Below are 14,012 nucleotides of genomic sequence, written 5' to 3' on the forward strand. Positions count from 1 at the left end.
CCTAGTTTCCTTCCAGAGGTGAATTAGTACAGCCCTGAAAATATCCAGTTTTCCAGGATAATTAATAATGTATACTAGTGCTCTGAAAATACTGCTGATTCCATTCAGTGTACTATTTGAGTAGTCCATGGAGGTTTGTTAAGCGCTTACTATGTGCCAAGCACTGTTCTAAGCACTGGGGTAGATACAACATAATCAGGTTGCCCCATGTGGGGCTCACAGTCTTAATCCCCATTTTACAGACGAGGTAACCGAGGCCCAGAGAAGTGAAGTGATTTGTCTCCCCCTTCTAGACTGTGAGCCCACTGTTGGGTAGGGACCGTCTCTATATGTTGCCAACTTGTACTTCCCAAGCGCTTAATACAGTGCTCTGCACACAGTAAGCGCTCAATAAATACGATTGAATGAATGAATGAATGAATGAATTTGCCCAAAGTCACACAGCTGACAAGGGGCACAGGCGGGATTAGAACCCACAACCTCTGACCCCCAAACTCGTGCTCTTTCCACTAAGCCATGCTGCTTCTGTGTCTATTTGAACTTATTTATAAATCTAATTTAGTAATTTGGGTGCCTTAGTTTTAGCAATATTTGAAGCTAAAATTAATTGGACAAGCTGCAGTGAGGTTTTTAAAAAGAAAAATGCTGCTCTTTTATTTTTTCCAGAGTATTATACCCAATAATATATAATTGCTGCTGAAAATAATTGTATGATAGACTTTGGTGGCAATGGGTACCTTGGCCTGTGGGACAGAAGACCTGGGTTTTGATCCCAGCTCTGCCACTTGCCTGCAGCGTGACCTTGCACAAGTCACTTAACTTGTCTGTGCCTCAGTTTTGTCATCTATAAAATGATTCAATATCTGTTCTCCCTCCTACTTAGACCACCAGTCCCAGGCAGGTTGGGGACTGTGCCCGACCTGATTAACTTGTATCTACCCCAGGGCTTAGTACAATACTTGGCACTTAGTAAGTCCTTTACAAATACTACAGTGACTGGTTGGACCAAACATCATGGAGAAATCAGTCCTGTTACCTTAGTCAATCCATCAGGCCTCCTGGAAGACCTCTTAACCCAGCGCTGCTGTGTAATTTGGGAAGATTTCGACTCAATTAGTGGCTTTCTGCTTGTTAGGACCTGTGAGAGCCGAATTGAAAAGTACTTACTGTGATTATAACTCTCAGGAATGTCGAATGTTTCCATTGTCTTCATCAAAAAGACACCAGAATGGGTCTCCGTATTTACATTGAACCTTAAGGATGGCAGGAGGATCTGATCAGCCCTACGTAGAGATGCAATGCTCGCCCTGAATGGCAAGACTGTAAAACTCTCTGAGGACAGAGATCATGTCCTCCACCTCTGCTGTATTGTACTTTCCCAAGTTTTCAGTGCAAGGCACACAGTAAGTGCTCAACAAATTCCCCAGGTTGATTGGAAAGGGGACCTGTTCTATTTTCATGGGCCTTTTGTGGAAGAAATCATCTCTCAGTGAGCCTCAGGTATATTGATGCAACCTCACCATCAGCATCTTTAAACACAAAAGGTAAAGAGACAGTCCCTACCCAACAGGGGGTTCAGAGTCTCATTGGTCTGCTGTGTGATCTCGGGCAAGTCAGCTACTCCCTCTGTGACTCAATGGACCTATCCGTAAAGTGGGGCGTGATACCGTCGTCTCCCCACTTCTTTGATTGTTAGCCCAGCGTTGGGTAGGGATGGTGACCGATGCGATGATCTTGAATGAACCCTGGCACTTAGTGCAACGCTTTGACTCATTCTAAGCGCTTATTATTTTGTAAGATCAAATCTGATGATAGTTCAGCTAAAAAGGGGTATTTGCCTTCCAACAGACAGAATAAATCGCAGAGAGGAAGGGCTCATCACCATATCAGACTCCTCAGATGAAGAATTGCCTCTGTTGTCCGAGGTACCAGCTTCACGGCAACTTGAGGATGACGAAGATGAGGAGGAGGAGGATGAGAGCGATACTGATGACAACGAGGACGAGGACGATGTTGTCATCCTGGCGGAGGTCAGATCTCAAGAGTTAATAGTGGTCAGATATTACTAGTTGCCAAGATGGTTAGTAGCGTGAGTGGGCAGTATGTGTTACGAAACATAATGCAGTAAAAAAGAGGCCCATGCTCTGATAAATTGTTCTGATTGTGAGAAAAGATTTTAACTCTAGAATGGATTTGAGGGACTTCATGTTCTAACTAGTTATTCTCATTTTTCTGGCTGCTGAGATCTGAAGTTTTCTCAGTTCTGATGAGACCGTATTGGCCCTCAATCTACAGTAAGGCACAAAATATTTAATTTCATTAATTACTGGGTCCGCGTTGATAAAAGCGGTCACCCACATCTGAAGTGCGTCTGTAGTAAGTCCCAGGATGGCACGGGTGAGCCCAAATACCCTGAAGAGACACTGACTGCTGCTATCAGAAAGGGGTTATTGGTTCACTGACTACATCCTTTCCTCCTCTTAGGGAGCAGAGCAGTGAAGGTAAAAGTGCAACCTTCTTTGTAGTACGTTTTTGTGTGTGGGAAGGTGTGCAATGAATATATGTTTGCTCTAATCCCTCTTTTGCATGTTTGTGTTGAGGATCCAGCTCAGCTACTGGTAGGGAATAGAACAACTTGAAGTTTCACCATGGTTTTTTTTTGTTTTCTTTTGTTTTTTAGTGCCTGGTATGAAGTGTTTTCTTCTGTACATTGCTCAGTGTGCCAACTTGTCTTATTTGTTTGTACTGTATTTAACTTCTTCCAAGGCATGTAATTGTAAGGCTGCTCTCCATCTCTTCATTCTCTTCTTTCTCTAGCATGTGCCTCCTCCTTCCCTGGCCAGACTCATTTGCTGTAAGCTGGGTTTCTTTCTCTGTGGAAGGAAAACACAATTTCCTTTAAATCGGCCACAGAGTGGGGTTTACAGAAATGCCCCATACCCTTACTTCCCCCTTACCGAAACTGAGTATTATTTCTACCTGTAGATCTCTTTTGTTTTTCTTTATCCTTTTAGTTAAAATACGCTGTCTAACTATTAATATGTTTAATGTTCACTATTTTTCTTTGAGCTTTAAGAGAAAAGTTGACTATGAAGTCATTTGTTATAGGATAGCCTAATTCCTGTTTTTGGTAGTCATATATTTCTATCTAATAAACAAACAGTTGGATTTTTTTTTTCTTTAAATAAAAACATTATTTTCCATCCTCAGTTGCTCTTGATGGTATGTGGTTTATACATTTCTGAATTTGATAGCCTCTATCAATTTTGTGTTTTCTTTAACAGAAAGAGTATTGTCCTTAGACATTTTTGCGCATATAAAACCAACGGTGCCAAGGTTCAGTTTGGATTCCTTCCAATGGTTTAGGACAGTGGTTGTCAAAAGAATATTTTGCTTTCAGCTCCTCTTATGGCCACCTCAGAATTTTAATGGCTGTGCACTTTTACAGTTTGGCTGATAATCAGTGGCTTTAACTTGAAAGTAATTAGGCAAATAATCTGTGAAAAATTAGCATTTCAGGTGAAAAAAATCTGTGTGATTTTTTTAGATTATTTTATTCATGGCCGCACTTCTGGACCATTGATGTAGAAAGATTACTCAGCTTCCTTACCTTTGCTCACTGGCTCCTTCATTCCTAGATGCTGCTATCTTTGATTTTACTGTGACTTATTGATGGGCTCTTAAATCTGGAAATTTGCCCCCATGGGTATGGTGAAAATAAAGATGGCAGCAGGGCAGGCTTCAGATGGTTCATTGGAGTATTATTCACTGGTTCTGTAACCATCAGATTTCTTCATTCATAAACTGTTTTTGAATATTGACTTCCAGAAATAAGAGGCCAGTACAAGTGCCAACAAATTGGTTTGTGAGGCACGGGAGAGGTTAAAAAGAGGGAAGCAGCTTGCTCCAGCCTGGGATTCAGAGGACCTAATCCCTGCTCTGCCCCCTGCCTACTGGGTGACTTAACTTCTCTTTGCCTCAGTTTCCTCATCTGTAACCCCTGTGGAATAATAACAGCTCCTGAGGTATTTTTTAAGCACTTACTATGTGCTGAACACTGTACTAAACACTGGGGTAGATACAAGATAATCAGGTTCCACATGGGGCTCACAGTCTGAGGGAGAACAGATAGTGAACCCCATTTTGTAGATGAGGGGACTGAGGCACAGAGAAGTTAAATGACTGGTCCAAAGTTACACAAGCAGATATGTGCTAGAGCTGGGATTATAATCCAGGTCTTCCAATTCCCAGGCCTGTGTTCCTTCCACTAAACCATGCTGCCAGGAACTGTCTCTGTCCTGATTATCTTGTATCTACCCTAGTGTGTAGTACAGTGTTTGTTACCTAATAACTGCTTAATAAGTACTACAGTTATTGTTAAGAATAGCAGTAGCACCCTGCTTACATTGGTGGGGAGCTGGAGCAAAAAATATGATTTCCAGTGCTTGTTCCATAACTTAGTGTGGCATCACTAGGAGGTAGAACTTGTTTCATTATTCAGAAGAAAATATTTCCCAAGAAAGAATAGTGTCCACATAAAACAGATATAGGGTATCTGTCTAGGGCAAGCATATTTTGAAAATCATTTTTCGGAACAAGGTTTCATTTTTATTTTCTACCTGATTTTGCTGGGCAAGCTTCATATGGAGCACCACATGTTATACAGCACAACCAAAATTAGCGGAACTAAGTAACTTTTTAAATGGTATTTGTTAAGTACTTATTATGTGCCAGGCACTGTACTATCCTCTGGGATAATAATAATAATAATGGTATTTGTTAAGCGCTTACTATGTGCGAAGCACCGTTCTAAGTGCTGGGGGGGATTCAGGGTGACAGGTTTTCCCATATGGGGCTCAGTCTTAATCCCCATTTGACAGGTGAGGTAACTGAGGCACAGAGAAGTTGTGACTTGCCCGAAGTCACACAGCTGACAAGTGGCGGAGCTGGGATTAGAACCCATGACCTCTGACTCCCAAGCCCGGGCTCTTTCCAATGAGCCACGCTGCTTCTCAGCAGCGTGACACAAGGTAGACACAAGGTTGGATACAGTCCATGTCCCAAATGTGGCTCACAGTCTTAGTCCTTATTTTACAAATGCAGTAACAGGCACAGAGAAGTTGAGTGACTTTATTTATTTATTTTACTTGTACATATCTATTCTATTTATTTTATTTTGTTAGTATGTTTGGTTTTGTTCTCTGTCTCCCCCTTTTAGACTGTGAGCCCATTGTTGGGTAGGGACTGTCTCTATACGTTGCCAACTTGTACTTCCCAAGTGCTTAGTACAGTGCTCTGCACACAGTAAGTGCTCAATAAATATGATTGATTGATTGCTCAAGATCACACTGCAGGAAAGTGCCAGGGCTGGGATTAGAACCCAAGTCCTGACTCCTAGGCATGTGCTCTTTCCATTAGATAACGATGCTTCTCTCAGAAATTTTGCCACCCTGTTGGAGCTATATTTGATAGAAGACATTTCAGGTTTTCCACCTCCTCCTGTCTGTCCCCTAATTGCTTACTGTCATCTTGGCTAGCTTAGCGGGGGCCCCAGGGTAAAGCAGACCGATCTGGGATCACATCCCTTGGCAGTAGAGCTAAGAACCAATCGAGTGGGATACGTGGAAAAACAATCCCGTGGCACTCCCAAATTGGCATTATTCACCAAATTCCACAGCACCAGGAGGAGGGAATCCTTATTAAATCTTGAAAGTGGTACATTTAGAACAAACGTTTCTTCACCTTAAAGGTACGTAGAATTGGTGGAGCAGGCATAAATAATGATGATAATTATTATGATATTTTTTAAGCGCTTAATATGTGCCAGACACTGTTCTAAGCACCAGAAATACCAGAAGGTTCAAGAGAGGGTGTGGATAAACTCTTGGATGAGTTGTTCTTAATGGTGCCCCATTATAGGGAAAATAAAGCATATAGAGGGAAGAGGTAGCAATGTTAAAGTGGTATGTCTTCAAACATTCATAAACAGCCATCACATGGTTCCTACAGACATCCCATTTCCAGTGTTGACGTCCTCTAGACTCTGTTCTTGTGGGCAAGGAATATGCCTAACAACTCAGTTGCATTGTACACTCCCAAGTGCTTAGTACAGTGCTCTGCATACACTAAGCACTCAAATGCCCTTGTTTGATTGAAGAAAACATACTGAGCCAAATGGAGTTTGGGTCTCACCTGGTAATAGCATTTCTTATGGCAACTCCATCTTGACTCTCCAAGCGCAGCTAATGTTTTCTAGTCAAACAGGGCTGAATTTTGATGAAATAGAACTGGTTGCCAGCTCTTTTATTAGCTGGATAATTGGCCAGGTTCTTGCTGACCCAGGTAGAGTAAGTAAACTTTTCCATTTTGGTATCAGATTCTTTATATGCAGACCCAAGCATAGGTTATCTGATTTCAGATAGGGAATGACGGTTTGAGGGTGGGATATTTTAGACTGAGTGAATAGATTTTTAATACAAAGCAGGAAGGGAAGCGGGAGCCCTCCAGACTCTGCTTAAGATCGTCTTGCAAGGTTTTGCAATAAAGTAGTAACTGCTAAACTCAGCACCTGCGTCGATCCAATCCTAATTAGCAGAGCTTGAACTTCTTTTGGTTGACCGTATTGTGTTCCTTTTAGGTCAGATTTTTAATTTTCACCTAAGTCTGTTTCATTTCAGAATACAATTTATTCTAAAATATCCTCTCTAAGATAGTCCATTACTGAGAAATGACACATTTTCTTAGTTACCTTCTATTTGTTTCTAAAAATAGTAATTAAGAACTTCTCACGACCATGAAAGTACCTGTTCACTGACTAATTTGTATGTATTGGAAGCACAAACTATCACTGAAGACCTTTGTGGGGTGGTAGAATGCCCATCTTTCTCTTGGAAATAGTATTTAATAGCCATACTATTCAAACTGAATCTGAAGGGTATAATGTAAAGTGGGAACACACTTTGCATGTTTTACTTTGAAAACCGTGCACTGTTAGACTGTTTCCTTAGAACAGTTTTAATTTTGCCTTCTTGAAAGTTCAGTAGCTCATAAAAGGGTTTGTATACAAAGGTATAAATGCATACATTCCTATTTATTTTTTTTTCCCTTCTTCCTAGACACACAGACACAATAAGCGGCCTATTGTCATCAAGCCAGCTGCTCAGTGGCAAGACATGAATAGACCAGGAGAAGGCCATAAAAAAAATGCAGCTGCATCTCTGCACGATGGAACCGATCCCTTTTCAGGGTGTAATAGAGTACCCTGTTCCATAACAAAGAATGGACCTGGGCCTAGCAGGGACCAAAATGGAAACCAGAACGCTCATTTGCCTGGACCCTCTGAGCACAATAAGCACTTGGCCAAAAGAGCAAATGACCCCAAGCCTGGGCCAAGTAACATCCAAGCAATAAAAGTTATCCTCAAACCTGGTATTGAAAGGGAAGTCATTAATTTGGAAGCAGGTAACTTTCCATTTCAAAGAAGCAAACATCCAGAAGCACAGAAACAATCAGCGAAAGACTCAAAGCCAGAACTTTTACCAAACCTCAGAGAACCAACTGCTGCAGTAGGAGGACAGGCCATCCGAGATAACAGTTGGTTGGATCACCCCTATTTTCAGCCGATCGACCGCGAACCCCAAGTCTTTGCCAACCCCCTTGTCCCGCTACAAGGACGACCCGAAGCGCTCCTTGGACCGCTGTTGGAAGTATACCAGGTTGAGAACCCGGGGCCGGCCTTTCCTCGGCCAGAACCTCAGCAAGATGGGATTCCAGGCCCCGCGTCTCCTCAGCCTGCCCATCCACCGGGTGAACTTCAAGACCAACAACCAGCAATAGACAATGAACAGCCAGGCCCAGCTTTCCCTCTGCAGGGATCTCATGAGCCTAACTCTGGAAATGTTCTGGAACAAGGACCCAATATGCTAGATCAAGAACTCATTGCACTATTAGTGGAAGAAACGGTAAGTGTTGTTTTGGGGTTTTTTTTCTATAAAATTTAGCTGGCAGTTTCTTAGAAATTTGCATTTATTACAGTGATACAGCCGTGGCTATCACAAAAATTTCTCAAAAGGCCATATCCGTATATAGGAACTAAAAAGCTGACATATTTACATCTGCTTTTCGTGTGTTAGACACTGACATTTGTGTATTCTGGGTCATTGCAGGTTAAAATCTTACTACTCTTCTTGAGGGTGCCATTACATTTGTATTTTTTTTTTGTTTTCCACCCACTATACTTAATTTCCTAAAATAGAAATGTCCAGGGGAGAGGAGATATACAGAGAGCATGTTGAGGGTTACTAGAAATTCTTGTTGGCACTTGAGTTGAAGAACATTGACAGAGAAACTTTTTTCTAAGCTATCCCAACTGCTGTAGTGATCTGTAATAAACTTTTGATAAAATGTTTAATGGGTCGAAGTGTCTGTCTCCCACACAAGTCTGTAAGCTCCTTGTGGGCAGGGGTCATGTCAACCAACCCAATTGTACTGTACTTTCTCAAGTGCTTAGTACAACGCTCTTCACAGAGAAAAGGCTCAGTAAATACCATTGATTCATTAATTGGAAAGAAAAGCCATAACTGAGAAGAATTGACTGAGCAAAACAAAATTTCTGCACTGGGAATTCTTGTAGGTTCAGAGTGTTCCTAACAATTAGTATGTCCCCAGTTGACCCTATCTTGTTGTAGGGTCTTAGCAGTACCCCCTTTCTTAAACTCAAATTAATACTTCCCCAGCGATCAGAATTAATGTACCTGAATCCGTGGGTGGCATAGTTTGTAAATGGGAAATTCTCTTTCACAAAAAGTACAGGCTAATAGGCCAGTCGCCAGCTTGTGGGGCTGAGAAGCGTGACATTGACACGGTGTTAGACCTGACTTCAGACGCTGTTGTTCATAGAGTGAAATGGAAATAATTTGTTCCTCTCCAGGAAGCAAGATTTCCGGATGTAGCAAATGGGTACATTCAAGAAATAATACATTCGAAGAATTGTTACGATTTAAATGTGTAAGTATAGAACTGCATCCGTGTTTGGCCAGCAGCTTTCCTGACCGTTTACAAATGAAATATAACAAAAGATGATTCATGATTGATTGTAGGTAGGGAAATATGAATTTTGTGTTTCAGTGGGGCCTTCTAGACTGAAGACCATGCAACAGAATAAGCAAGCAGAAAACCAACTGCTACTCCTTTCTGGTGTTAAGAAATAGTGCTAAGAACTAAAGCAGGATTTCAACTACTTAAGTTCTCATACTGCTTTGGAACATTTCGCCTTCAGGTATATGCTGGTGTTTCTGGTGTATTGGGCAAGATGGAGAGAAGAATGTTCCTCAAGGTTTTTTCAGTCTGAAAATATCTTGTTACTCCCTAGGCTGCTCTCAGTAGATGACTGGGAATGTTTATAAAGAGAAATGTTTGAGCAGTGCAGCGCTGAGTACATTCCTCTACATCACCCATCTGTGACTAAGAGTATGCCTGAAGTAGGAACCTAAAGGAGCTGACGCTTCTGGGATTTGCCCTAAACTTTCTCTCATGTGGCGTCCTTGCTTAGTCGTCTTATTACCCAGATAAAGATAAAGTACATATTAAAAAAAATCTATGCGCTTATGTGTACAGAATAGTGATTTCAAAAGTGAAAACATAAAATTGAGTGGGTTTGCACAGATGTTTAGTGTTTAACCTACAATACCCAATATCCTCCTAAATTAATCAGTTTCTAAAAAAGCCTAATATCCTGAAGGCTGAAAGTTATTCCAAACTATCTAAACTGAGCAAAAGAGTAATGTTCTGGCTGACCAAACCCAGAACTCTGGGAACGAAATTGAATTCAGTAGAAAGAATTATTTTATTGTTGTCTTCTACTCTTTGTAGAAGGGTGGTCACTGAAGAGCAGCAAACTCTTTTGCTGTCACACTTGGGCAGTATAGGGTATTGCCATGCAAAAACGTTTACTGGGACGTAACGTGCTAGGAAAACTTCATGACAATTTTCATTTTGTTAAGTAGGTGGAAGAGCAAGTATTTGTCATTATCACTAGTAATTTTGAGGGTTTGCAGTACATCTTTCAACAGTAGAAAAACAGATATTGTTGACCTCTGGTACTGGCCACTTCAGTACTTTCACTCCACCTAAGCACTTGGGTACTCACATACCCCTAGAATGTTTATGTACATATCTTTATAGTCTACTACTCTGTAATTTATTTTAGGGATTATCTTCCCTTAGTGTGTTAACTCCTTGAGGCAGTGATTTGATCTGCTGAAACTGCTGTTCCCTCAAGTGGTTAATAGGTGCTCAGTAAATAATTTTGATTGAATGAGCAGATTGGAAGTGAATTACTTCCAGGTGAAAACAAGCAAAAGGGTGAAGTTTCTGATCAGCACTTGCCAATCTAGTCTGTCTGTTCTTGTCCATATCACAATTGATGTAATCTGGAAACGTGGATTTGCTTTCTGGCCTGGTTTGCTTAAGTGATCATGTGGACTGGAGGGTTTTGGTTCACTACTAACTCCAGGCTCCTCTTATTCATTATAATTCAGTATAAATATATTTTATGACTAGTATTTAGTTCACTGCTTGTGGGACTGCTTGTGTTTGGATCATTGGTTTCCTGTATAGTGGTGCTTCTTTCTGGTGAATGCTCCTGAGTATCCTTGCTCTTCAGTATCTTGCTTCTGATGTGAAAGCGATCCCTCTATCCCACTCTTCTCCCCCACCTCCCACATACACACTTCCCTCCCTCACATGCCCAAGGGGTAATTAAATAGGGAATGAACTCTTTCTTTCAGTGCATCAGTATCATTTCTAGTTTTGAGGAACTAACAAGATGGAGTTTTTCTACCTGTTTAGGTAGTTCCTCTACCTCTGATGCCCATCAGTATCACATTATCGCCGAAGGTGCTTCAATCTCTCATCCTATCCCAACTGGATTACTGCATCAGCCTCCTCTCTGATCTCCCATCCTCCTGTCTCTCTCCACTTCAATCTATACTTCACGCTGCTGCCCGGATCATCTTTGTGCAGAAATGCACTGGGCATGTTACTCCCCTCCTCAGAAATCTCCAGTGGTTACCAATCAACCTACACATCAGGCAAAAACTCCTCACTCTCGGCTTCAAGGCTGTCCATCACCTCGCCCCCTCCTACGTCACCTCCCTTCTTTCCTTCTGTAGCCCAGCCCGCACCCTCCGCTCCTCTGTTGCTAACCTCCTCACTGTGCCTAGTTCTCGCCTGTCCCGCCGTTGACCCCCGGCCCACATCCTCCCCCGGCCTGGAATGCCCTCCCTCCGCACATCTGCCAAGCTAGCTCTCTTCCTCCCTTCAAAGCCCTACTGAGAGCTCCCCTCCTCCAGGAGGCCTTCCCAGACTGAGCCCCCTTTTTCCTCTCCCCCTCCTCCCCCTCCCCATCCCCCCCGCCTTACCTCCTTCCCCTCCCCACAGCACCTGTATATATGTATATATATTTGTACATATGTATTACTCTATTTTACTTGTACATATTTATTCTATTTATTTTATTTTGTTAATATGTTTTGTTTTGTGTTGTCTCCCCCTTCTAGACTGTGAGCCCACTGTTGGGTAGGGACCGTCTCTATATGTTGCCAACTTGTACTTCCCAAGCGCTTAGTACAGTGCTCTGCACACAGTAAGCACTCAATAAATACGATTGAATGAATGAATGAATAAAGGTGGACTGAGAGAGGTAACACTTGTTTTTAGGCTTACCTCTTAAGAATGCAAGAGCAAGGTAAAGATCATTTCTACTTGCATTTAGAGTGTTCCTAAGTGTTTAATCAGTCGGAAACTCTGTCATTTAGGGTGCAGTGGGGCCATACAGGTGGACCCCAGACTTGCGGTGCAGCTGGTTCCCGAAATTGCATCTTAAGTATGGGTGCCCCTCCCATGGAGGCAATAGAGACACTTGACCCCATGACTTCTGTAACTAGAGTCCAAGACTTGTTCATCTCTGGCCAAAGGCCTGAGAATTTCAAGTCAGGACTTTTAAGATCCAAAGTGATGGCTTTCTGGCCTATTAATTCCCAGAAGCTTGTTCTCTTTGTCCTCATCCCCTTTAAGATCCTTGTCCCACTTTAGTCCCCAAGCCCAGAATTAGGAGCCGGCACCTATGGTCTTGAGTTGAAACGTTGTCTGTTGGAACCAAGATGGGATACTCAGTTTTTAACCAGAATTACCCAGTTCATTGTGGATACTCAATCAGTTGCAACTTTAGCAACATTGGTTATATTTGTGTTGTCAAGTTCTGCATTAAGGGAGCTTACATTTATGGCATTGGAAGTACAATGAGTGGGTCAGCACTCCAAGGTGATTCAACTTTATGATCAGTGAACACTGCCCTTTTCTCCCGGACCTTTTCCCACACCCCAGGTCTCTCCTGCTCCATTACTTTGCCCTCCTTCTCTTTCAAACGTGTTCTCACTTTCCCACCCACCACAATTTTAACAATTGTTTCCCTATTTCCCTCGGCCAGTGGGCCCTCCAAGGTAGGACCATAAAGGAAACTAGAATTGTAAAGTCAAAGCAAAGTAAATTTAGAAATGGAAGTGTTGTTCATTGAACTCAGTGTCATTAGTCTAAGACTGTCAATATGGGACTAGGGGTTTAAATTTCTGGGCAGTAAAACTGAAGGGATTAACAGGTGTTGAGCTTTAAAGAAATAAAAAGACAATGTTATTTGTTTTTCAGGCTTTGTAATTTTCTTCTGGAAAATCCAGATTATCCAAAGAAGGAAGGCAGAGTGGTTTTAAATCCCAATAGTAGCCTACTCGTCAGCCAAGATGAGACAAAGGCAAGTCCATTGTTGTTGTTACAAAAAATTTGCCAATGCGTATAACATTTAAGTGCTCTATTTTTTCCAGAAGCCTTCATGTGAAGAAATTGCTAAAAGGAAATATTGTTTAATTTTCTTGGTAGAGAGAAGGAAAACATCTGATTACTGTGGGAGATTCTCCCTACCGGGCTTCTCTAAAGCCTACATACTCTTTCCCATTTTTGCTTCGTCCTTCTCCTATCTTTCCCTCCAAGTCACCCCAAAAGGGAGCACACAAGGCTAGTTATGACAGTCAAGGAGAAGTGGACCAGACTGTGGCATCACTCCAGTTTGACTTCATAAGGAGGACTAGTGGTTCCAGGAATCCTCCTTTTCAGCTCCTTGCTCACTAGTATCCTTGAGACCAGTGCACCCTATGATACAGCCAGGTTACCTTCCCTCAAAATGTGGCTGTTTCATGGGGTTTGTTTTTCCATAGTCTTGCCTCAGATAGGTTCCGTTTCAGAACCAGTCCCGGTAATGTGGCCGAGTCCTCCAGGTAAGAAGAAATTACTGCAAATCTCTCACTTGCCCGAGTGGCCATGTAAACACCCCCACCTTTATTTAAATGGTATTTAAGTGCTTACTGTACGTCAAACACCCTTCTAAGATGCTGGGGACTGAGCTCCTTGTCTTCCCTCCCAAACCTTGTCCTCTCCCTGACTTTCCCATCTCTGTTGACGGCACTACCATCCTTCCCATCTCACAAGCCCGCAACCTTGGTGTCATGCTCGACTCCGCTCTCTCATTCACCCCTCACATCCAAGCCGTCACCAAAACCTGCCGGTCTCAGCTCCGCAACATTGCCAAGATCCGCCCTTTCCTCTCCATCCCAACCGCTACCCTGCTCATTCAAGCTCTCATCCTATCCCGTCTGGACTACTGCACTAGCCTTCTCTCTGATCTCCCATCCTCGTGTCTCTCTCCACTTCAATCCATACTTCATGCTGCTGCCCGGATTATCTTTGTCCAGAAACGCTCTGGACATATTACTCCCCTCCTCAAAAACCTCCAATGGCTACCGATCAATCTGCGCATCAGGCAGAAACTCCTCACCCTGGGCTTCAAGGCTGTCCATCACCTCGCCCCCTCCTACCTCACCTCCCTTCTCTCCTTCTACTGCCCAGCCCGCACCCTCCGCTCCTCCACCACTAATCTCCTCACTGTACCTCGCTCTCGCCTGTCC

The 14,012-nt window shown here is 42.6% G+C and overlaps 1 protein-coding gene across 1 annotated transcript in view; it reads left to right on the top strand.

The window, feature by feature from the left end:
- The window catches only part of RNF216 (ring finger protein 216), a 161,587-nt gene that overhangs the window by 20,665 nt on the left and 126,910 nt on the right, over positions 1 to 14,012 (top strand). The window contains exons 3-6 of the mRNA XM_038762410.1: positions 1,849 to 2,030; positions 7,116 to 7,961; positions 8,930 to 9,006; positions 12,703 to 12,805. Coding sequence (XP_038618338.1) covers positions 1,849 to 2,030; positions 7,116 to 7,961; positions 8,930 to 9,006; positions 12,703 to 12,805 — 1,208 coding nt within the window. The remainder of the gene's footprint in view (positions 1 to 1,848; positions 2,031 to 7,115; positions 7,962 to 8,929; positions 9,007 to 12,702; positions 12,806 to 14,012) is intronic.

Source organism: Tachyglossus aculeatus, chromosome 21 (assembly GCF_015852505.1).
Source record: "Tachyglossus aculeatus isolate mTacAcu1 chromosome 21, mTacAcu1.pri, whole genome shotgun sequence".
In the NCBI taxonomy this organism is placed as follows: Eukaryota; Metazoa; Chordata; class Mammalia; order Monotremata; family Tachyglossidae; genus Tachyglossus; species Tachyglossus aculeatus.